Raw genomic sequence first — 25,977 nt, forward strand, 5'->3', positions numbered from 1 at the left:
GCGGCAACAAGGCTGGTCTCTCCAACTAATTGACCGACTGCATTCTCCTTTTAAAAAAAGACTAACTCCATTTTTGAGAACAACAACAATAATAAAGACCAACTGCTGAGAGATGGGAGGAGGCAACTCTCGATCAAATGGGCACCACCTCGCAGACGTTTTTTTATTTTCTTTTTTCATTTTCATCTTCATTTTTTTTTCCTTTCCATGTTTCTTTTTTTTCTTTTCATTTTGTGACCATTTTTCAAATTCATGAACATTTGATTGAAATCATGAACAATTTCAAATTTGCAAAGTTATTTGAATGTGTGAACATTTTTTATCTGTGAACATTTTTGAATTCATGCATAATTTTTAAAATCATGAACATTTTTACAAGTCAGGAACATTTTTTGAAATTTGCGAACAGTTTTAGAAATTTGTGAACATTTTTTCGAAATTCACGAATATTTTTTGAAATCCTGAACATTTGTTTTACAATTTTGCGACATTTTACGAAACCATAAACATTTTTTTAGAAATTTGTGAACATTTTTTTGAAATCATGAACATTTTTTAAATTCACGAATATTTTGACAAGGCATGAACATTTTACGAAATCATGATTTTTTTTTAAATCGTGAACATTTTTCAGAATCATGAACATTTTTCAAAACTCACGAATATTTTTTGATTTCACTGTCATTTTTTAAACCCAAGGACATTTTTTTGGAACTCATAATAATTTTTTGAATTATTTGAATTCAAGAATATTTTTGAATTTCGATTTTTGTTTAAATCCTGAATATTTTCTAATGAAGCAAAAAAAGGGCCTCCTATGGAAATATCCGCCCACAGTGATGATGGGCTAGACGGCCTGGTTCACGATAGGCTCATGCGATATCGAGGCCCAGTACGCTCGACCGTTATCGGTTTGCCAGTTTCAACTATTCACCCATTTGTTGCTCAAAAAAAAAATATTCACTCATTTCCTAGATCTGCCTCTCTTCCCTCCACACCCCCACCCTCGACAGCGAGCGACTCGAGCGCCGCCGTCCGCCGCGCCTCCGGCCTCCTCCCGCCCCACCGCCAGCCGCTCCCCCCTCCACCCCCTGCCCCGCCACCCTCGCCGCTCCCCAGTGCTTCCCCGTCGCCCCCGCCGCGCGCTCCTCTCCTTTTCGCCCATCCCTCCTCACCTACAATTCTTCGATCTGGCACTGCCCGAGTGGTGAAATGGACTAGAGACTGCTCGGAATTTTGTAGGTAAGAACTACTCGCCCCGCGGAATAGACCGGAAACGCGCAGATCATGCCTGCATATGTGTCCGTGTCCGTCATATTTGCCGGATTCCGATCCTCCGTGGACTGCTCCAGGAGCGATCCTGTACATGGCTAGGGCAAAATTGGCTTGTTTCTATTTTTCCTTTTCATTTTACTGCATCCATGCTCTGTTACTGTCGCCTGGATGTATATATCCAGCGGCAGAACAGGTGATGATGAATGTGGACATGGGAGTGCCTATGAGTTTGCTGCTAAGGTTTTGTTTCTAGCAAGCAGGCCGTCCAGCAGCAAACTGGATGGTGGAGCCAACAGTTGAACTACCAGGGCTGAATTCAGCATCCAAAACTACTCTGCCATCCGCAGATTTTTTTTCTCTCTTCTGAAATATAAAACCCCGAAACAGCACGCAGGAAAATATGCCGCATGGTTAAAAGCGCCATGAAAGACAGGCTGTACGCTGTGGAGCATGGTGCATCGGCGTTGTGTTTGCAGCGATCAGCTTCTGCGATACACTCGTCAAGCACTCAGTCATGTGGCTTGTGGCTCTACTAACCATATGGGGGTTTTGTTTCTCTTCATCATCCTGTTTTTTCTTAAACAATCGTTTGATGCCAAAGTAATTCTGAATACTGAATTACTTGGTATTTATTTTAGTGTTTGCTTCGGTTTGCTGCTCAACAGTCAGTTGGTTGAAAATTCCGTCTGCTTTTAGTTTCACACTCAAGCATTATCGGCACAAGTTTAGAGATTGTACATGCCATGTCTGGCCCCTAGGATAGCTGCATTTCCTCACTGCTGAAATCTGCACATTTTTATGCTGTTCTGACTTACTCGTTGGCCTATGTTGGAAGGATGGCTCAGATGTCAACTTGGTTACCAAGTTAAAATATTATGTGCAATTTGTCCTTTAATTTACAAGCTACTAACGGATGTGTCCATTCCTGTTTCAGATTGGAAGGAATCACTGGTTCAGGCATTTTGGTGGACAATCTTCATTTGATCCTGAGTGCTGACTCGCTCTTCTGTTGTCATCAATGTCTAGCTTGCTGAATGTACTTGCTTATCCTTGTAACTGTACTAGCATGCATTAAATATATATACTTTTCAATTCCTTCTGTTTACCATGTTTTGTTATTATTTGTCTTGATAACTTGATGTTTTCTTCCTTGGCAGTCAAATCTTAACAGTTCCGCATCAAATCTTCCAGACTCAACCGGACGACCATTTGCAACATCCTTTTCTGGTCAATCTGGATCAGTTCAAGGTCTCCATCACTCTGGTGAGCATATGGTACACTAGCTAGGTTAGCTCATTGACATAGTGCAATATCCATTGAGTACACACCTTTTTATCTCATCATTTTCTGCATTTTTCAGGTCTGCGCAACATTCATGGAAATTTCAGTCTTCCAAGTATGCCTGGATCACTTGCACAAAGGAATGCTGTGATGAGCGGCCTTCCATCCTCCGGGGTTCAACAACCTGGAGGGAGCATTTCTGGCAGATTTGCTTCAAACAACCTTCCAGTTGCCATGTCTCAGGTTCGAATGCCCACCTTTATGGAGGTTTGCAATATATTATTGTTTTTATACTTTAAACAGCATGAACATGCATGTTAATGCGCTTGCAATCTAAGGAACAATTCTGTTGGCTTAAAGTATAACATATTCTTGCTGTGGTTTCATGTGGAGGATGATGGTTTTTACTGTTTTGGTATTACGGTTTCTTTTGCAGATTCCTCATGCACATTCAGGTGTCAGTGGTAGAGGAATGAATGTTGGTGGAGGTCAAGCATTTAGTAGTGGCATGAATATGGGTGGTACCATTCAAGGTTTATACTCAAATTTGGGCACCAGTGGTAATCGAAATTCTGTTCCTGGCATGTCAGTGTCTCCAGCTTTAGGAAACTTGGGTCCACGTATTACAAGCTCCGCAGGAAACATCGTGGGTGGAAGTAACATTGGAAGAAGCATAAGCTCTGGTGGATTGTCGGTGCCGAGTATCTCATCACGCATCGATTTTAGTAGCAATGCTGGAAGTGGAAGACTAAATGTGCAAGGATCCAACAGGATAATGAACGGCCTTAATCCTCAAGGTAGTTTATTTAACCATCGGTTGATTTTTTTTCTTCATAGATTTATGTTCAGCTTTATGTTTTAGCTCGAAAAAAATATTTTAAGCATGTTTAACCATTGCTATGTTAATGCTCTATTCAGAGTTTACTTATCATATCCTTTGCTTTGAGCTGTGTCCTCACCCCTTGACTTTATCGTACCAAAAAAGGGTTGGGCATATGAAATAAGTGGTCGACATCCAATACGACATAGGTTTCGTTGGACCTTTTTTTGGAAAGCACAGTAGGTAGCATTGGTGTTCATGCTTCATAAATTATTAACCATGTGATGCTATAGTGTATTGCAGAATTCATTTTTGGAAGTGCGACACTATCTGGAAACAGGCATTTTGTTACCTCTGTACATTAGGAGCCAACTGTTAGAATTTAAGACCTTAAATAGTTAAGTCCATTAGTCCAACGTTGTTGGAATTCCTGTCATCGATATTCTTTCTTTTGCAGGCGTGTATGTTGGTTGTTGGAATATATCTGTTCTTGCTTTTCTTAGGGATGGTTACTGTACCTATTTCTTAATGTTGTTATATTTTGTGATACCAATTTAAATTTATGAAATTAGCTGGGCTATGATAAAAGCTTGTTTATATTTTATCAATCGTGATAGTCTCGTGAGGGTGAATGATAAAGAAGCATACAGTGTGTTATTTTCTTTTGTTGAACTCCATGTTCTCACTCAGCTTGTTGTTTGTTTTTATTTATCTCTAACACCAGGATCATCACAACTGATCAATATGATTGGTAATTCATACCCAACGTCTGGAGGTTCATTATCCCAGAACCAAATGCAACCAGGAAATAATTCTCTAGGTTCTATGGGGATGCTACATGACGCCAGTGACAGCACTCCATTCGACATCAATGATTTCCCCCAATTGACTGGTCGACCTAATTCAGCTGGTGGTCCGCAAGGACAATATGGTAAAATTGCTGGAAAACCATAAATATTTCTCCCTATTTTTGGAGGATTCGCTGCCAATCTCTCTAAATTGCAGGATCACTACGGAAGCAAGGAGTTGGTGTTAACTCCATTGTTCAACAAAACCAGGAGTTCAGTATTCAGAACGAAGATTTCCCGGCTTTGCCAGGATTTAAAGGTTGTTACAGTTGAATTAATTCTAGAACCTGTCTGTTGAGATTGTTCTCATTATACTTTCGGTTCAGTGGTGCATGATTATTTAATTGTGTTACTTTGTGATCTGGAAGTTCTAATATCGGCTGCATGCCTGTTATTATACAGCCCCGCTACTCTGTACTTATTGAACCACAGTATTTGAACAGCTTAGTTACCAACAAAATTGCCCTGCCAAAATCTTCTATCTGTTATAAAGCCCATTCTTTTTTAGTCGTGTAGTATGAATGCCGTGATCTTCTCCTCAAGTCAGCAAATGGTGCCGTGCTCGTTGTAGCGAAATTATAGCACACCATTTTTGGGAATACAATCATAGAGGTGAGAAGACAAGGATGCAGAAATTTCATGAGAGGGCCAGCGGGGCAAGACCTAATGTGGCCTTGTGGGAATGTAGAAAAATATCTTACAAATACTAATTTGGTATTGCTTTATAAGATATACATATGACAAATCGAGTATGCATATATGCACCTTCTATTATTATGTGATGCTCGAACTGGAATTACCATGAACTGTCATTAGAATATATATGGTGGCAACCTAGAAAAAATGCGCCAAACGACATTTAGATAAAAGGGTCTCACTGCAGCATGCTTACATGCGCCGCAATTCGGATGCCTATAAGTAACAAGTAAACCTAATTTTTGGCGAGAAATGGGAGTATGTATTATTTGTGACATATGCAGGACAATGTTAATAAATGAGATGGATATAGAGCTCTTAAGTTAGTTACTTTAGTGAAAGATAATCAATTTGTCTCCCCTAATGAAAACTATAGAGAATTTATTGTAAACTTCTCATATCATGACTTATGGTTATAGATGGAAGGGCATCTTAACCCTTCGTGTTTTCCATAGGTCCTATATACTCGTATTAACATTGTCCTACATATGTCATAAAGAATACATACTCCCATTAGGTATGATTTGAGGCATAGCAGCTAAGCCATTGGGAGGTGGTTAAGCCAATTTAGTTCTGGTGCTTACTATGGTTATAATTCATTTAAACTTACCATGTCAGTAAGTTAACTATGAGCCTCATGACCAACCGCGTGGACCAGTATGGATCAAAAGAACGTCCTGAAAATTAGCTCCAGCATTTAACAGAGATTACTGCTGAAGTTACAAATTTGGCCATCCACGCGCATACTTTCAGTCCTCAAGTTTATTAAGCATCTCAGACTGTTTGTTTTCTTGTGCCCGCTTCGCAGCATCAAGACACCCATACGGATGAATACAAATAGTTGCACTTATGCCTTTAGGCCCAAATGTAACTATAATGTATTTTCTTTTTAATATCTTAGTACTATTATTACAGTTTAGGCCGACGAACCATCTTCCCCAAAATGTAATTTGTCATTTGTTGGTCAACTCTGGTGCCAATCCCCTTTAATGGCGCCACATGTTTTGCATGGTTTTAATCTTTAGATTTTTGGACCTATTCTTTCCACGTGCGACATGCTCATGCTTTAATGCTCCATAAACGTGCACGGAACAAAATAAACGTGCATGGAGCAAAATAAACGTGCACGGAACAAAATAAGACCTTGGCAGTGTTTCTTGAGGCTTTAAAATTCTTTCCTGAAGTAGATCTTTTGGCTGATCATTGCACTACCTTAATACATTCCCTTTTCCCCCCTTTTGCCAAGTTATACTGAATATTGACATTTTGAATTATCAGGTAGCAGTTCAGATTATGCTATGGAGTTAAATCACACGGAACAACTTCACGAGAATGTACCTGTAATGCAAGGACAACAATATCCCGTGGGTTCATGTCTCTGAATTTTGAATCTTTGTTTCTCCGAGCATTTCTTTTGACATGTTATGAACACTTACACAGATGGCAAGGTCCGTTGGGTTTAATTTAGGAAATAGCTACCAACCAAATCGTCAGCAACATCTGCAGGGTGCTAATTCAGTAAGTTATATCAGAAATCCTTTGAAATAATCATCAAACAAAACATCTGTTGCATTGTCATGGTTCTGATAGGTTTCTATTTTGGCACGTCATATTCAGGTTTACTGCTCATATTTACCCATTAATACATAGAATAATCTTCATTATGTTTTGTCAGATTCAGAGCGCCGGACCTCAAAATATTGGACTAAGACCACTAAACTCTTCGAGTCAAACTTCTAATTTGGGATCATACGAGCAACTGCTCCAGCAATACCAGCAGCCGAAGGCTCAGAGTCCTTTCGGGTTGCAGCAGATGTCTTCAGCCACACAGCCATATGGGGATCATGGTCTAAAGCCCATTCTGGGAGGCCGAACACCACCTGATCCATACGGCTTGTTGGGATTGCTGGGAGTTATAAGGACGAATGATCCTGATTTGTCATCTCTTGCTTTGGGAATAGATTTGACAACGTTGGGTTTGAATTTGAACTCACCAGACAATCTGTACAAGACATTTGGCTCTCCATTTTCAAATGAGCCAGCAAAAGGAGATCCAGAATATCCTACTCCAGCTTGTTATGTGGCTGAGCAACCCCCAGCACTACAGGTAGCTGCCAATAACTGGCTATTTCTGTCTAATGAGATGTTCTAAACCCATTTTCAAGAAAGGCCGAGAATCTTTCTTTGATGCAGCCAGTTCATTTTATAATAAATATATTGTAACAAGTTCTGTCTTTGCAGCCTATGCATTTTCAGAAATTTCAGACACTCATACTGTTTTACATATTCTACAGGTACTTTCGCTACTTGAATGTATTAGGTTCGGCCATTAGTTTTGGTAAAATTTAAGGTTATGTTCTTTTGTCTTTGGTTTTCAGCATGCCGAAGGATGAAGCTCAAATATGTGCTGCCAATGAACTGTGAGTACATTGTTTCACTAGTTATCTCATTTAAATTTCTTGTTGTTAGATGTAATAATTGGATCGTCATGCATGCGCCTTGTTCATGTTCTGAATCTTTTACCAAAAAATGTGATCTTATTGCAGTAACATTTGATAAGGGGACATACTGCTATGTCCTGATCAAATGTACAACACTAAAAAAATATTAACTTATAACCTGTCAGATACTGGATCAGGCCCATTGACTGTCTTGGATCTATCACAAAAATTTAGTAACCTTTTGGGTTTATACATCTTCCTGGATGAATACTGTTTAGCTACCTGAAGCTGCGTGAATGTTTCCATTTCCATTTTCTTTGTTTTCTATATCAAATTATCAACATTTTCTATTATTTATTTTTGATGACTTTTTTTTGCTAAGTTGCACAAGTTATTTTTAGCATTGCTGCGCATCCTTCAAACTTCCTTGTAACCTATCCATTTTTAGCAGTACATCACAACTGAGCAGAGCTTCAGCCAGTTTATTTTTTGGTATATACTAATTCTTAGATATGTAATGCATGTGTATTGTTTTTGTCAGACATAATCGTGGATGGTTTTACCATAAAGAAGCGCAGCAATGGTTCACAAGAATTCCCAACATGGAGCCTATTGTCAAAACTCCTACATATGAACAGGGGTCTTTTGCCTTCTTTCATCAAGGCAATTGGGAAACAGTCCGTAAGGTACTTACATTGGCTGAATATCCAGCCTCTCTTGAGCACTTTTGCATATGATAGTTGAGCATGTGTGTTGCTGCAGGATAACTTTGTTCTCCATTATGAGCTAGTAGAGAAAAGGCCTAGTCTCCCTTCCGCGTCCCAAATTGTTAGGTGAAAATTTTCTGGGTAAGGACTTCCTGGCTACAAATATATTTTGGTTTTTGTTTCTGTGTATCGAGAAATCATCTCACTGTTGTATGCAATGCAATATAATTTTGTTTTTCAGGTACCTCCTGACTCTAGCTTTCTTGTACATGAATGGAGAGCCTTCTTTATAAACATAGTGAAGCGATATTGCCCTAACTTGTCAAGATAGGTACTGTCTTCTGCAGTGGAATACTTATATTGATGTCGGCAACTATTGGGTAGGAAGAAATGTTCCATGTGGCCATTTTAGGAAAGAAAATGTTTTTATTTAACTTAATAAAGGAAGCAAGCAGCTGCGGAGGGGGTCCTTGAACGCGTGTGGGTGAGCATGTGACACACACACATGCTGCTAGCCAACCGAGCAACTGCTGTGCTCGGTTCTCATTAGGAAAATAATATGTTAACGTTTTTCTATTAAACTTGCTACTGAAAAGTGAAACCTCCAGGGTTCCCTGTTGGCATGTACTTGACAATCCCTGATACCCATAGCTCATTAAATCAATTGGATGCATCTTAAGTTGACGTGCTAATTTGGCAGATCCAAATATTTCCGCTTCCGCTAAGAAAAAGTGGGTGCTGTCTTTTGCAATGAAATGTGTACATTCATGAAGGTTGAACATCAGTTTGATTTATTCATTTACTTATTGGCAACCTACTTTATTAGGTAGGAAGACACGTTCTGTCTGGCCATTTTAGGGGAGATTTATTTTTTCTCAAACACAAAAAACTTGACCCATGGACAATAGCACCAGCGCATTTATTAATTTGTTTCAAAAAGAAGTGAGCACCTGCCGAGCCGGGGCCTCGAACACAGGTGGACGAGTGCTCGACTCGTGCTGCCAGCCAGCCGAGCACTTCTGGTTTCCGTTTGGAAAAGATAGTATGTTATTACGTTGTAGTTTCTATTAAACTCATAGCTGAAAAGTGAGAAACCTCGAGGGTCCCTGTTGCATTTATGTACTTGACAATCCCTTATACCTGTGGCTCATTTCATCAGCATGTTGTTTCTTTCAAACATGGCATGTTAATTTGGCAAAACCATTTATTTCCACTTATGTTCTGAGTAATGTAATGATTAAATGAGCTGGCTTGTTATATTGAGGCAAAATTGTTGTTGTTTACTGTTGAGTTTGGGATGCGATTCGATTTATTGACTTGGTTGACAGTCTATGTAGTGAATCAGAGAGCACCATGTCATGTCAGAGACGCGGAGAGGAGGAGGCTGCAGAAGGAGGAGAAAATGCCTTTGTAATTACAGTATATAGTTAGAAAAAGGATGGCACTGTCGTTAAACATTACCTAGCTTCTTCGTACATCATGGGGAGTTTGTCTGTAATGCTCCTTGACAAACAGTTTCGGAGTAGCCAGTCAGTCTGCAACTTAAATAGACCACAACGGAACAAAACAAAACAAATTGGTTTATCTTCTCTGGCAGTGGTAGAATTTTGTTGCTCGTTCGCTGTGAAATTCTGCTTACTTTTGATCAGCACTGCCACCTTGCTCAGCCGTAATTCTACTGAAAGGAATTTTTGGAAAAAGGTAGGTTCCAGCGAGGGTCCATTGCTACGTTTGGTCAGCAGGGTCGATGGGGCTTGCTCTAGCGGATTTGCTGTACCACAGGTGCTTGTAGTTTCTGATCTCCAAAAAAGATTGCAGCACCCGAAATTTAACCCGGCAATTGTCTTAATTAATCAATGATGCAAATATTTTTGCCTCCGAGTTTGAAAAAGAAAAGATTGCAGCACTGGGGAACCATCAACCATGTCACCTGCAACGTAGCTCACCTTCTACCCGGAACCGGATCCTCTAACTCACTCTAACTCAGAGAAGGAATGTCACGGTGCTACAGTGCTAGTCTAATGTAAAATAAAGAAGAAATGTTAGAGCCTATTAACATGTTGTTTACTATTGGTATTCAATGTAGGTATAAATAATATAAGATTAATTTTATTTCACCATCGGTTTATTTGTATGTAATTACTATAGATGTACACGGTAGATATGTAATTTGCAAATTAATTTAAGTTATTTTAACCTTAACCATATGGATTGAAAGAGACAAGTTAGGGTATTGTAGCTTCTCTAACATTTCTTGTGTATGTTAGAGTATCAAGTTCCGATGTGGTGATGCTCGTGGGGTCAGGGTCAGGTGAGAGGAAACAAGAGAGACGGAGGTTGCGTGTTCCTGCTGAGGATAAAAAAAAGAGGGGACACGTTATCTCTTTTTTTTTAGGGTAGGGGAGGCATTATCTGATGTAGACGAGCGGCACAACCAATTCCTATGGCGCGGAAGATGGACCAATCGATCTAAATCTAAACAACCAACACCGCAGAGTCTAGTCTAGAAAGGAAAAGAAACAACCAACGCTGCCGAATCGGATCACGTGCTTTCTTCTCTCGTCTACTGCTCCACTCGTGCCATAACCCTCGGCGAAACCATAATCCTCGCGCCACTTGTACGTACGGAACGCGGTGGTGCATGATGGGAAAGCAACCCAACCGCTTCCCAGATCGGGCAAATGACCCACGTTTTCGTCTACCGCCAGGAGCAGTGCGCCCTCGTGGCCTGTACGCATGCATGCCCGATCGACCCACGAGCCGCGGTGCATGACAGTGGTGCGGCGCGAGAGGCGTTGCCGGAAAGCCTCTTCAAGCCGTAACCTTCCTCCCAATTCCCGTTCCTCCGGCTCAAGTACGGCCGATTCAGATATGCTGCTTCGTCAGGTGAGCGGGAGTTTCTCTCCACCTCCTCCCTTTTTTCTTCTACTTTTGTGAAGCATGGCAAGAGCCTCTCCACCTCCTCCATTTTCCCTATTTCCCCTCGTAATAAAATTTTGTAGTAGGAGTCTCTCCTGGTGTCTCTGCTAAAGAAAATTCGAGTCAGATTCGAGGTGGGTTCGCAGCGCCCAAACTTTGGATTCTGGTGCATTGGGGTTGGGGAGGGTAGCTCCCCTAATTCAAAAAGAAAAAAAAAACCAGCATTAGATTAGTTTGTCCAACAAATTCAGTATCACACACTTATGTTAGGCTTGAGGATAAAATCCTGGGATGGAAACAAAGACTAGGGCCATGGAAAAAGTCAAGCTCACACAAGAACCTCGCAGCATTGGAGAAGGCTTAATGATAAACTCGTAAACATTTTTTGCTCTGTTTTCTTATGCTTCCATTATCCCCAATTATGGAATGTTAACTCTATGTTTCCTCCTTTCACAGTCGAAAAAGGAACAAAAAATGGCGAAGATGGTAGCTCCTCTGAATGGCAAGCAAAACCATGGGAAGCATTACTACACGATGGACCAGACGATGTTTGAGATCGACACCAAGTACGTGCCGATCAAGCCCATCGGAAGTGGATCTTATGGGGTAGTTTTCTCATTCATGAACAAGGATACGAACGAGAAGGTCGCGATAAAAAAGATAAACAACGTATTTGATAGCCGTGAGGATGCACTGAGGACGCTGCGCGAGATGAAGCTCCTCCGGCACTTGACTCATGAGAATGTCATTGCTTTGAAGGATGTAATGATGCCAATACGGAGGAGGAGCTTCAAGGATGTCTACTTGGTGTCTGAACTCATGGACACCGATCTACAACATATCATCAACTCGTCTCAAACGCTTTCCAATGACCACTGCCAATATTTCCTTTTTCAGGTATGTGGCAGTCACCTTTGTTTTCATTCCTTCTTTTTGCTTGACACTTGTCCAGTAATATTTCATATGTTCCCCATTCTGTCATAAGTTAGTTTATTCACATAGTCCATACCATGAGTTATTTGGATGTAATGCCTATGGCTATGCCTTCATCTAACCGCTAATAAGCTATGCCTAATTATTTAATTGGACATATATCCCATTCCAGATGCCTAGGTGGCGGTGCTGTCGTTGGCGTGATCTTTTTTAGTCAAGCTATGATGTTTGATTGTTACAGAAAAGATTCTTGTATAACAATATAATGTTTTTATACTTCTATATATACTAATTTGTAGTTAGTTCATGGTGCATGTAAAGTTGTCAAGTTCCAACTTGTTAGGTTATGAGAGAATGATCAAATAATTTCTAGAAGAAGCAATTGTCAATTTCAATATCTGTAAGTGCTATTGTGAGCTCGAGCTCACAGGCACCCTTTGCTACAGTACAAACGAAAAAAATATTTAAAAAGTTTAAAAAAATCTGACTTTTTTTGGCAACAAACATTGATATATTTTTCACATGCGTGCAAATTTTCATGACAAAATGACATTCATGCAGGTCTCGGCAAAAAAAACAAAATCGATGCTCCAAAATGCTTCCAAAAACAGTTTTTTTGGAGCATGATTTTGTTTTTTTTGCTGACACCTCCACAAATGTCATTTCATCACGAAAATTGGCACGCATGTAGAAAAAACATCAAAGTTTCTTGACAACAAATGTCAGATTTTTTTGAATTTTTTTACTATTTTTTCGGATTTTACTGTTCATCCGGGATCACTGGTGCCCGGGATCAATTCCTCCGCGTCCGTACTATAGTAGCTTCTATAGCTGCTCGCGGATAGTGGTTGTGCGCTTAGGAATGATGTGTCTTAAAAACAAAACGACTTAATACAAATCTTATTTGCTCATGGGTATTTGCATGAACATATATGGTGTAAGCCTCTGTAAATAATTTAAGGAAAGCTAAATTTATACACCTAGACATGAGCATTTTAATCGATACCTACCTGCTCGACTTGTCTTACAAATTACATTACTTTGTAATTATTATGATATCTTTAGTTTATTGCCGACCATTTTACGATTTCTCTAATATTTGTCAATCAATTAATAGTCTAAGATGCCACCTTATATTGACTGTAGCTGCTTCGAGGGCTGAAGTATCTTCATTCAGCGAGAATACTGCATAGAGACCTGAAACCAGGAAACCTTCTGGTTAATGGAAACTGTGACTTGAAGATCTGTGACTTTGGTCTTGCTCGCACAAATAACACAAAAGGCCAGCTTATGACTGAATATGTTGGCACGCGCTGGTATAGAGCTCCTGAGCTGCTGCTCAGCTGCAACAACTATGGCAACTCCATAGATGTCTGGTCTGTTGGCTGCATCTTTGCTGAGCTACTTGGCCGCAAGTCGATCTTTCCAGGAACCGATTGCCTAAATCAGCTTAAGCTTATAGTCAATGTTCTTGGCACCATGAGCGGTGCTGACCTTAAGTTCATTGAGAACAAGAAAACTCGCAAGTACATCAAATCCCTTCCATACACCATCGGCATTCCCCTCACTGGAATGTACCCACAAGCACACCCTCTTGCCACGATCTATTGCAGAAGATGTTAGTCTTCGATCCTTCCAAAAGGATCAGTGTCACTGAGGCTCTGGAGCACCCCTATATGTCTACGCTATATGATCACAATGCAAACCATCCTGCTCAGGTGCCCATCGATATCGATATAGATGAAAAACTTAGCGTGGAGATGATCCGAGAAATGTTGTGGCGGGAGATGCTCCAGTACCCCTGAGGCTGCCAGGATGGTGAATATGTGTCAAGCTGGAATGAACACATGCCCACACCAGGATCTTCACATGTTCTTTTCTATATAAAGCTTACTGCGATTATTGCACCTATCAAGTTATCACAATGAACTTGGTAAACTACTATGTAAATAGGTGCACATATAAGGCCGCCTATGGATTCTTTTTGGTTGTGGATCACTAGTTGTAGTATATATGGATTGTTGTGTTGTAAAAGTGTTGTTTGATTAATAAGGATTCAATTATGAAGACGCTTGTAGAAGTGTTGCTTGATTAATAAGGATTCAATTATGAAGACACTTGTAAAAGTGTTGTTTGATTAATAAGGATTCAATTATGAAGACGCTTGTGTAAATTTTAGTCCTCATTTTTGTACATGATTTCAAGGTGAAATCTTAGAGGTTTCTCTATATATGGAGGTCTCAACTTTCAAGTGGCCTTGGTTTTTGTCTGTTTGCTTCAGAGTGATTACCTTCAAATCTGTCTTGTTTCTTCAAGAAATAGAAATTACAGTGTGTATGGTGCTTTCTGTTCGGTTAAAAATGTATATTCTATGAAGCTCTCTATAATTTGCAATTTAGAATCTTCATGTTGATGTAACACTGGTCCAAGTTATTAGTCATATTCCCCGAGAAAACAACTTCTGTAGAGAATTCCGATCTCTCATGCTCCCATTGGAGTAATAAATATGCCGTCACAACTTGTCGGAATAAAGAAACAGGCAATAAGCAAGCAAAAGCAGATCATGTAGTCCATTTAGTTAGACCACGGTACCATTTCACATATGTGTGAAACATTAGCTGACGAAAATATAAGATGTAGATGATACACAATGGACACTTGCAAGCATTGATTGAGGACATATTACCAACGAAAAGCACACCACTATCCCAGAAACATCTACCTTCCGACGGGCCCATGTTAAAGCAACTCTAGCAGATGCGTCATATGTGGCAGATCGCCATAATAACTGCTAGTATGGCGATCGACACACAAAATGTTGCCTCCTCCATAATACTAGCAAATAATTCATTTCAATAGGTTGAGAACATCGGTCGTGATCAGCATTTGTTGTAGCTAAGGTTCTTTTTGTCACTATTTTGATGCATATTTTATTCACAAAAACCATCTATCAGTTGTTGTAGCGCTTCCAATAACCATAGAGCAAATAATGAAAGATGCCCAATATGCTTGACTGAATCCAAGCAAGACTTTAGAGTTTAAACTTAGTTGCTTGCAACATTTAAGATTTTCAGCATATCAACGTAAGATGAGAACTATGCATACCTTCAGTTTAGATCCCTGTGTTTTTTTTATGCAACATTTAAGAATTGAGTTTAGATCCCTGTGTGCTAAGTTTATCAATAGGTATACCATCATCATATGCTTGTACCAATTTAAGAAGTTCCCCATTTTTTTTAACATGACACAGATGAAGAATCATCGTCCACCTGCATCCCTATTAGGATCAGGAGACGGTCCCCATTTAAAGACCTGGCGAATACGCCTATTCATGTGTATGCAAATCAAGCCGGTGAACAATAGCGAGAATAAAAACCAAAGAGTGATCAAATTTGGTTTGCCTAAACGTCCGATGAGAAGAAAGTGGAAATAGAAGCACACAACCCACGCAGAAAAGAAATTACGTCTCTGATTAGTATTCACCATGAGCAAGTTCTTTGAGCTCTGGCGCACGCACGGAAGGACCACACTATTCTGCTCCGGCGCGCCGGTCTCGCCAGCGAGCATGTGCCTAAACATGCGCAGGGCCAGGGACGCCGAGCCCCGCACGATGTGCGCCCACATCATCGAGCGAGGTCGAGGATGTAATGTCTTTTTTTTATCATAGTACAGACGCAGACCCTCATATATAAGCGTACGTTCACCCCTATGAGCATTTTCGAGAGACTGAGCCGACATATCATATTGAGATTGACGAAGTCACCGCAGATGCCTCGTAGTCGAAAAGAACGTCTCCTCCCACTAAACGTTGATACGTCTCCAATGTATCTATAATTTTTCATTGTTCCATGCTGTTATATTATCAATCTTGAATGTTTTATAATCATTTTATAGTCATGTTATATCATTTTTGGTATTAATCTATTGACATAGTGCCAAGTGCCAATTACTGTTCTTTTAATATTTTTTACATATCAGAAAACCAATATCAGACGGAGTCCAAATGCCACGAAACTTTACGAAGAATTTTTATGGGCTAGAAGGAACACAACGGGCCCTGGCTGCGCCTGGGGGTGCCCCGAGGGGGGCACAACCCACCAGGGCGCGCCAAGAGGCCCAGGCACGCCCTGGTGGGTTGTGCCCACCTCGGGTGCCCCCCGGACCGCCTCTTTGCTCTATATATACTCCAAAAATCCCAGAACCCTAGGGGAGTCGATGAAATATTCATCCAACCGCCGCAGAGTCCACAACCACCAGATCCAATCTAGACACCATCTCGGATGGGGTTCACCACCTCCATTGGTGCCTCTCCGATGATGCGTGAGTAGTTCTTTGTAGACCTTCGGGTCCGTAGTTAGTAGCTAGATGGCTTCATCTCTCTTTCTTGATTGTCAATGCAATGGTCTCTTGGAGATCCATATGATGTAACTCTTTTTGCGGTGTGTTTGTTGGGATCGATTAACTTTGAGTTTATGATCAGATCTATCTTTTCATATCCATGAAAGTATTTGAGTTTCTTTGATCTCTTTTATGCATGATCTCTTATAGCCTCGTATTTCTTCTTCGATATTTGGGTTTTGTTTGGTCAATTTGATCTATTTATCTTACAATGGGAAGAGGTGCTTTGTAGTGGGTTCGATCTTACGGGGCTTGATACTAGTGACAGAAAGGGAAACGACACGTATATATCGTTGCTACTAAGGATAAAACGATGGGGTCTATCTCTACATAGATAGATCTTGTCTACATCATGTCATCGTTCTTATTGCATTACTCCATTTCTCCATGAACTTAATACACTAGATGCATGCTGGATAGCAGTCAATGTGTGGAGTAATAGTAGTAGATGCATGCAGGAGTCGGTCTACTAATCTTGGACGTGATGCCTATATAACGATCGTTGCCTGGATATCGTCATAATTATTTAAAGTTTTATCAATTGCCCAACAGTAATTTGTTCACCCACCGTTTGCTATTTTTCTTGAGAGAAGCCACTAGTGAAACCTACGGCCCCCGGGTTTTTCTTTCTCATATATTAGCCTTTCCGATCTACTTTTCTCTTGCATTTATTTTCAGATCTATTAAACCAAAAATACAAAAAATACCTTGCTGCACTTTTTTTATTTGCGATCTATTTATTCAATCTATTACAACTTTCTCCCGTCCACGCACCAATTTCTGGCGCCGTTACCCGAAAGGGATTGCCAACCCCTTTAACACGTTGGGTTGTGAGTGGTTGTTATTTGTGTGCAGGGGATGTTTACATTGTGTTGCTTGGTTCTCCTACTGGTTCGATAACCTTGGTTTCATATCTAAGGGATATACCTACCGCCACTATGCTGCATCATCCCTTCCTCTTTGGGGAAATACCGACGTAGCTTCAAGCGACATCAAAAGGAATTTCCTGCGTGTTGCCGGGGAGGATCTTCAACATATACCAGGTTTCTAATCACAAATCTCGTCTCCTCACAATTTACATTATTTTCCATTTGCCTCTTGTTTCCTCTCCCCCACTTCACAAAAATTTGCCGTTTTATTCGCCCTCTTTTTCATTTGCCTTTTTCTCGTCAGATCTCTTGTTTGCTATGTTTGCTTGTGTTGCCATGTGTCTTCTATTTGCTTGCATCTTCGCTTGCTAAAGATCTATTGATATGGATCCACATCCACTTGCTAATCTTTTTAAGAGATTCAATTATGATGAACCAATTGCTTGTGAGTTGAGTGCACTAGATTTTTTTTGAAGTTTTGCTTGAGATTCGTGAATCTAAAAATTATGATAAAGAAATTTATGAAGTGATTCATGATAGCTTATTGAATGAAAAGTATGATTGCAATGATTTTACTATAAATTCTATTAATGTCAATTGTGCTAATAATATGCAAAACCCCAAGCTTGGGGATGCTATTTTTCTATGACCACTATTTGTTGCAATGATCATGATTGGGGTGATTCTTATGATCTTGAAAATTTATTTAAGCCTCATGATGACTATGTTATTTGCAATAATTTTGAAAGTGGGTTTGGAAGAGTGTCAACTTTAGGTAAAAATAATCCCATATATTTGGTGAGTGTTCAATCTTATGAAATTTTTCATGAAAGTGGGTTTGGAGAGGTCATGACTTTAGTTGATGTTAATCCCACTATCTTGGAAGATCATAAAACTTTTATGCATGGATCGTGAAGATAAAATTTTATATGATAGCTATATTATTGAATTTTATCATGATCCTACATATAATTATTATGAGAGAGGAAAATGTGGTTGTAGAAATTTTTATGTTATTAAATTTCCTCTCGTTATATTGAGACTGTCAATGTTTTATTCCTCTCCTTTGCATATGCTAGATATTTCTTGTCTTGACAATTTGTTTTCCTATAAAATTCCTATGCATAGAAAGTATGTTAGACTTAAATGTGGTTGTCATATGTTTCATGATGCTCTCTTTGTGTTTCAATTATTATCTTTCGTGTGAGCATCGTTGAAATCTTATGCCTAGCTAGGGGCATAAAACAATATCGCTTGTTGGGAGGCAACCCAATGAATAAAATTAATTTTTGCTTTTTGCTTCCCGTTTTTGAGTGTTAACACAATTATGCTAATGTTATGATTGTGTTTTTTATGTTTTAATTAGTGTTTGTGCCAAGTAAAGCCTTTAGGATCTTTTTGGGTGATAGTTGTTTGATCTTGCTGAAAAAACAAAAACCTTTACGCTCATGAAATTAATTTTCATTTTTTACCAGAGAGCGATAAAATACCCATTCCGCTTGCATTAGATCAATATAAGAATTTCTCAGGTCTTCCTAATTTTTCAGATTTTTTGGAGTTATAGAAGTATTTTAAATAGTCAAATTGCTACAGACTGTTCTGCTTTGACATATTCTGTTTTCTTTGTGATGTGTGCTTATTTTGATGGCTCTATGGTTTTCTTTGATGAGTTTTTGCCATAGAAAAGTTGGAATATAGTAGATATAATACAAAAACAAAAAATTAATTGGTTTAATACAATACTTATAGTAGTGGTTTGCTTTCTTATACTAACGGATCTCACGAGGGTTTTGTTGAGTTTTGTGTGATTGAAGTTTTCAAGTTTTGGGTTATCCTACGATGGATGAAGGAAGGATGGAAGAGCCTAAACTTGGGGATGCCCCGACATCCCAAGCTATTATCCAAAAATGGGCAACCAACTAAGCTTGGGGATGCCCCCGCGTGGCATCCCCGCTTTCTTCAAACGATCATCGGTGTTTTACTCGAAACTATATTTTTATTCGTCACATGATATGTGTTTTACTTGGAGCGTCTTGTATGATATGAGTCTTTGCTTGTTTTATTTTGTGTTTTAAGTCATCAATCCTTGTTGGACACACATATTTGGGAGAGCCAAAATTATGTCATGACTTGTTAAATTTTCTCTCTATGATTCACTTAAATTTTTATAAGCAATGGACTTGCTCTAGTGCTTCACTTATATCTTTTGAGCACGGTGTGCTTAGTATTTTTGAAGAAATGATCTCTTGCTTCACTTAGATTTATTTGAGAGTTAGTAAAATTTTCAAGAAATTCTCTCTTGCTTCACTTAAATTATTTTGAGAGAAAGAAGAAAAATTATGCTCATGATCTTCACTTATATCTGTTTGAGCTTATGAAAAGCAACACCTGGAAATTAGTCCCAAAGTGATAGATATCCAAAAAGGATATAATAAAAACTTTCATGAAGATCATTGGACAAAATAAACTTGATTCTTAGTAATAGTTTTGAGATATGATGATGTGATATGTGAGTTATGTTGATGAGTAATTATGCTTTAGTAAGAATATTGGTGTTAAGGTTTGTGATTCCCTATGCAAGTACGAAAGTCAATAGTCATGCAATCAAATTATATCCTACTTGTGGTGCATTATTCGGTGTTAATTGTGCTTAATGCTTGCTTATGAGATCATCCGTTTCTTGGTTGGTCGCTTCTCAATCTTTTGCTACCCTTCATTTTGCACCAAGTATGATCACTACTTGTGCATCCAAAATCCTTTAAACCAGTTTTACCACATGAGTCCACTATATCTACCTATATGCGGTATTATTTTGCCGTTCTAAGCAAATTTGCATGTGCCATCTCCAATTTTCAAAATAAACTTCTGTTTTGTGTGTTTGTTTCGCTCGCGGCGCGGTGAGGGGTGGCTAATATTTTCTATGCTAGATGTGTTATTCTCACGATGAATGTTTATTCACTTGTCATTGCACGAGAGTAAGGCAAAGAAATTAGGGATGCCCAGTCCCCGAATGCAAAAAAATGAATTTACTTTATGTTGTCAAATAATAAATTCTTTGGAAAGTGTTGGTATGGAGGGCACCCGTGGAGATGGTTAACCATGGAAAGTGAAAGTATGGTGGAAAAAGGAATAAACTTTATTTTCTGTTTAGGAACCGCCTATGATATATCTAAGCATGGAAAGTATTGGGAACTCTAAGTCATTTTCATTGGTGGGATGGATACACCTCCCAAAATGTTTTTATCTCTAAGTTTTTCGCTTTGAGCTCTGGCACCTCTACAAATCCCTACTTCCCTCTGCGAAGGGCCTTTATTTTACTTTATGCAATTTTTATTTTTGAATTTGAGTCTCCATCTTCTCTTATAAAAGCACCAACTAGGAGGCAATATGATCGTACTTATGTATTGGGTGTAGCTAATATTCGAGTGTGTTTCATGAATGGATCAAATGTTTGAGCATGATGGGCTAGGGATAACTCATTTTAGCATTGATATTTTAAAAGACATGGTTGCTTGTTGATATGCTTGAATATCTAAATTATTATGTCAAAACTAGACTATTGCTTTGAACAATATACAAGTCCAAATGTCCATGCTATAAAGAAAATAAATATGATATGACATGTTAGGCAGCATTCCACATCGAAAATTTGGTTTTTATTACTTACCTACTCGAGGACGAGCAGGAGTTAAGCTTGGGGATGCTGATACGTCTCCAACGTATCTATTTTTGATTGTTCCATGCTATTATATTATCAATCTTGGATGTTTTATAATCATTTTTTGGAACTAACCTATTGATATAGTGCCAGTTGCTGTTTTTTCCATGTTTTTTACATCGCAGAAAATCAATATCAAATGGAGTCCAAATGCCACGAAACTTTTTATGGAGAATTTTTGTGGGCCAGAAGGAACACAACGGGCACTAGCTGAGCCTGGGGGGGGGGGTGCCCCGAGGGGGGCACAACCCAACAGAGCGCGCCAGGAGGAGTTGGCGAATTTTTTGTTGCCATGGCCTTGGTTGCGCTCTTGCAGAATTTGCATGATCAGCTGCGTGTTTGCATTGGTAGCGGCCATCACATCTTGCCATGCCTCCGGAGGTGGAGGTGGTGGTGGCAGATCCTGATTCTGATTGTTGCCCTTAGAAGGAGCCATCCTGAAGAGGGTGACATCCATTAGCATATTGACAGAAAAAAATTATTCAAGCTGAATCAAACGGGTTGAAATTGCAACATAAAGTCTTCACATCCGAACAAAATGAATGAATGCATTCCAATTGAAATGGTCACATTTCCATAAATTGAGAAGCCACTTAGAATTGAGGTAGAAGAATAAAACAACAAGGTACGGACAAGAGCAAATACTTGGTGAGGATTACCCAATCCCAAACCAAATATCCGCGAAAGAAGAACTAGAGCTACATGAATTCCCACATGTGAAACTCCCGAACCGTTCCGGTTATGCAATCAGGTGTTGGGGATACAGGGGAAGCATAATATCTCACCCAAAGCTAGCAAATCCTACATCCAGTTGTGTCCATCCTTCAACACATAACCAAGAAAAACTTCGGAAATCATTTACCTCAACCTTCGAAAAGCATCTGTTATACAAGTTATGGCAATACTCCCGAACTCCCACCCCAGTACTGGGTGGCATCGAGGTTATCTCACCAACAACTGCATAAAAGAGATTTTCGATGATGGTGAAACTCAGGTATTCCAGAATCTCAACGATAAAATTGTGACGACAGCACCTCGGAGCTCAACTTCCCGGGACACTGCCACAACCCCTAAATGTCAGGAGGCACCAAGAACAATGTTCTCGTCACAAAACCATCGAAACGATTCCAAGATACCCGCGTGATCCTAAATTTTTTTTAGTGAAATTTGAGAAGCGAAGAGTCAAAGCTCCACGTCAGGATGCCTCACCAGAGCGACAAAGGGACTGGGGAGTAAAAATAATTCCTAACTCTCCGATATATAATTCCTAAATGACTCAAAACATTTTTCTAGACTCAACAACGCCAATGATTCGATGAAGCAGGGGGCTCCTAAGGCCGGGGAAGGCTCTGATTACCAACTTGTAACACCCTCGATGCGGCTATATCTCCTACGTGTCGAAGCACGACTTAGAGGCATAACCGCATTGAAAGCAATGTCGCAAGTGAGGTAATCTTCGCAAACAACCCATGTACATAATTAAAGGGAAAGGATACATAGTTGGCTTACACTCGCCACATCACACAAATATCATAAATAGCATTACATTCATCCAATACAATCAGGGTCCGACTACGGTACCAAAATAAAGATCAACCCCCAAATGCGACAAAGTCTCCGATCGCCCCAACTGGGCACCACTACTGATCATCTGGGAAAGACACATAGTAACAGCGAGAGTCTTCATCGAACTCCCACTTGAGCTCGGTCATATCATCTGGAACGGTATCATCGGTCCCTGCATCTGGTTTTGGAAGGAATCTGTGAGTCACGGGGACTCAGCAATCTCACACCCTCGCGATCAAGACTATTTAAGCTTATAGGTAAGGTAAATGTATGATGTGGAGCTGCAGTAAGCGACTATCATTTATGGTGGCTAACATATTCGCAAAAGAGAGCGAGAAGAGGAGGCAAAAGCACGGTCGAACAACTATGATCAAGAAGTGATCCTAGAACAACCTACGTCAAGCATTACTCCAACACCGTGTTCACTTCCCGGACTCCGCCGAGAAGATACCATCACGGTAACACACGCGGTTGGTGCATTTTAATTAAGTTAAGTTTCATGTTATCTACAACCGGACATTAACAAATTCCCATCTGCCCATAACCGCGGGTACGGCTTTCGAAAGTTCAAATCCCTGTAGGGGTGTCCCAACTTAGCCCATCACAAGCTCTCACGGTCAACGAAGGATATTCCTTCTCCCAAGACAATCCGACCAGACTCGGCATCCCGGTTACAAGACATCCTCGACAATGGTAAAACAAGTCCAGCAACACCGCCCGAACGTGCTGACAAATCCCGATAGGAGCTGCACATATCTCGTTCTCAGGGCACACTCAAATAGGTCAAGCTACGAGTAAAAACCAGCCCTCGAGTTTCCACGAGGTGGCCCCGCAGGCTGCCCATTTCGGACCAACACTCAGAGGAGCACTGGCCCAGGGGGGTTTAAATAAAGATGACCCTTGGGCTCCGGAAACCCAAGGGAAAAATACGCTAGGTGGCAAATGGTAAAACCAAGGTTGGGCATTGCTGGAGCAGTTTTATTCAAGGCGAACTGTCAAGGGGTTCCCATTATAACCCAACTGTGTAAGGAACGCAAATATCCGGGAACATAACACCGATATGACGGAAAACTAGGGCGGCAAGAGTGGAACAAAACACCAGGCATAAGGCCGAGCCTTCCATCATTTACCAAGTATATAGGTGCATTAAGATAAACAAGATAATATTGTAATATCCCAACAATAAACATATTCCAACAAGGAACGATCTCCAATCTTCACCTGCAACTAGCTACTCTATAAGAGAGGCTGAGCAAAGCGGTAACATAGCCAAACAACGGTTTGCTAGGACATGGTGGGTTAGAGGTTTGACATGGCAATTGGGAGGCATGATAAGCAAGTGGTAGGTATCGTAGCATAGGCATAGCAAAAGAGCGAGCATCTAGCAAGCAAAGATAGAAGTGATTTCGAGGGTATGATCATCTTGCCTGCAAAGTTCTCAGAGTTTCCTTGATCCTTGTAAGCGAACTCAACGGGCTCCTCATTCACGAACTCGTCTCCCGGCTCTACCCAAACAAAACAACAAGCAAAAGGAACACAATCAACCACGTGCAATGCTCAAGCAACATGATGCAAACATGGTATGATATGCGGGATGCGGTATGTGATGCATATGCAAGATTTGCAAAGGAATGATTGAACCTGGCCTCAACTTGGAAATCCAAGAGTGTCACTGGAAAGGTGAGTTTATTTCGGTTGAAATCGATATAAAGATCGCCGGAATCGGATGCACGATTTGGAAATGGCAAGCAAAACAAATATGGCACCGGTCTGCGATAATCAGCAAGTGACCATCTAAATGCAACAAGATAAATATGCTACAACACTCAAATATGACAACAAAATACATGGCAAGGATCCACTCATGAAGCTTGACAAAAGATGAACACTGAGCTACGGCTAATTCACTCATTAACAGGTTCAAACAAGCATGGCAAAAGTGCAAAAGATAACAGGTTTCAGACTTGGTGAAATTAACACAAGTCTGGAATTTATCATCAGGAAGCAAACGTTAGAGCATCGAAACTACATGCTAAAGGAACATATCATGGCAAAGCAAGGCATGGAATGAAGCTACTCTAAGCACATAACAAAAGTCCCTTAGTGACATTGAGCTAAAAGGGATCAGAAAATACAATTGCAAACATGTGAACATAGCAAAAACATAAACAGATTCAGACTTAGTGAAAAACTGTAGCATGTAAAACAGTTAACGAGTAGGCATGTTTACGAGCTCGATGCACTCACTACAGAGCATGGCATGACAAAATAAGCATACACCCATCAAGAATACATGGCATAGAAGCTAGACATGGCAAGAACAACAACATAGCATGCACGGATCAATAGTAACATCCTCGGCAAAATCGCTAAACATGTCAACAATCTGCCAGGATAATTTTATAGCAAAAGTTGAGCTCGATTGACTCAAGCTAGGGTGCTCCATAAATGCAAACAAAGACATGTATGGATAGAGCACCACAATATTAACAAAACATCCTTACTGATCATCCTCAAAAGAAGCACGGATCACTAGGGAACAACATGAACATATGGCATAAAAACAAACACAGAACAAGGACTTGGTGAGATTCTAAGTCCTTGAAATCAGCATCAACGATTACGCTACTTTGCAAGCTTGTGCTAGTCACCACAAAGATCACAAAAATACATGGCAAGCACCTCTGTAAAGATGACATGGCATTCTACAAAACACATGTAGAGTTCAGGATCATAGCATGCACACATTAATCATGGCAAAAATGACAAAATGCCATTTGCTGAAACAGATCTGACAAATTCCTCACATAGCCCTCTTCCAACAGCATTTAGGGCATCAAGATGAGATCAAATGAAAATGATGAAATGAGATGAAATGATGTACTCGTCGAGATGAACATTTTGATATGCTACACGCACGAATCGGAGCTATGGATGCAGAGTTATGGCATGTCAAAGTATGCATAAAATTATTGAGCGAGAGGAAAAGTCAACCCCGGATTAGGGTTTACTGTAGCGGCGGATCTGGATCTGACGCCGCATGATCTTCGAGGCGGCGGTGCTCTCGCCAGACTTGACAAAGACGACGGCGGCCGGCAGATCCGGGCGAGGAGGTGAGGAGGAGGCCGGCCGGAGTGAGGTGGGGCGGCGTCGGAGAAGGGTGACGGCGCCCGGGGCGGCGAGGTCGCCGGCGATGGTGACCGCGGCGGCGCGGCGGCGGGGAACCGGGTCGGCGGGCGGCCGGCGCGGTGGTCGGAAGAGGCGGGCACGGCGGCCCGACGAGGTTCGTCGATGGCGGCGGGCGGTGGAGCGAAGGAGGCGGCAATGCGGGGCGCGTGGGGGCCGGGAGGGCCGCGCACGGTTGATGGAGGCGGCGGCGACACGTGGTGCTAAGCCACTAGTGCGGGGCGGCGGCGCGATTTTGTCCGCCCAGGACGGACATGTCCGGCGGCGGCGCGATGAGATTTTTAGGGTTAGGGGTTGGAGAGACCCGAAATTTCGGAGGG

At 40.6% G+C, this 25,977-nt stretch overlaps 1 protein-coding gene, 1 non-coding gene and 1 pseudogene across 3 annotated transcripts; 2 read left to right on the forward strand and 1 right to left on the reverse strand.

The window, feature by feature from the left end:
• The first annotated feature begins 1,048 nt into the window (after positions 1-1,048).
• Positions 1,049-9,658, forward strand: LOC123104366 (probable NOT transcription complex subunit VIP2). 2 transcript variants are annotated; one of them, XM_044526195.1, is made up of 16 exons: positions 1,049-1,242; positions 2,210-2,311; positions 2,433-2,538; positions 2,636-2,799; positions 2,993-3,353; positions 4,101-4,307; positions 4,382-4,483; positions 6,199-6,284; positions 6,361-6,438; positions 6,596-7,027; positions 7,162-7,214; positions 7,299-7,340; positions 7,903-8,047; positions 8,124-8,209; positions 8,310-8,399; positions 9,397-9,658. In XM_044526195.1, the coding sequence occupies exons 2-14, from the start codon at positions 2,294-2,296 to the stop codon at positions 8,196-8,198; spliced, it is 1,869 nt and encodes a 622-aa protein (XP_044382130.1). In that variant the 5' UTR covers positions 1,049-1,242; positions 2,210-2,293; the 3' UTR covers positions 8,199-8,209; positions 8,310-8,399; positions 9,397-9,658. The 2 variants fall into 2 exon arrangements, with proteins under 2 accessions (XP_044382130.1, XP_044382131.1); XM_044526196.1 differs by lacking the exon at positions 1,049-1,242 and having other exon boundaries at positions 2,278-2,311; positions 2,433-2,562.
• Positions 2,461-2,538, reverse strand: LOC123109379 (small nucleolar RNA snoR35). Its single transcript, XR_006452613.1, has one exon. It is a non-coding gene; the product is annotated as a small nucleolar RNA snoR35 (small nucleolar RNA).
• A 1,102-nt stretch (positions 9,659-10,760) lies between the features above and the next one.
• On the forward strand, positions 10,761-13,927 carry LOC123107404 (mitogen-activated protein kinase 4-like; annotated as a pseudogene).
• Positions 13,928-25,977: the final 12,050 nt, after the last annotated feature.

This window comes from Triticum aestivum, chromosome 5A, assembly GCF_018294505.1.
Source record: "Triticum aestivum cultivar Chinese Spring chromosome 5A, IWGSC CS RefSeq v2.1, whole genome shotgun sequence".
Classification (NCBI taxonomy): Eukaryota; Viridiplantae; Streptophyta; class Magnoliopsida; order Poales; family Poaceae; genus Triticum; species Triticum aestivum.

Excerpts from the sequence above, each read along its gene's own strand:
- LOC123104366 (XM_044526195.1), top strand. Across the intron at positions 2,539-2,635 it reads TCAAGGTCTCCATCACTCTG|GTCTGCGCAACATTCATGGA; the intron begins GTGAGCATATGG and ends TGCATTTTTCAG. Across the intron at positions 6,285-6,360 it reads TGCAAGGACAACAATATCCC|ATGGCAAGGTCCGTTGGGTT; the intron begins GTGGGTTCATGT and ends ACACTTACACAG.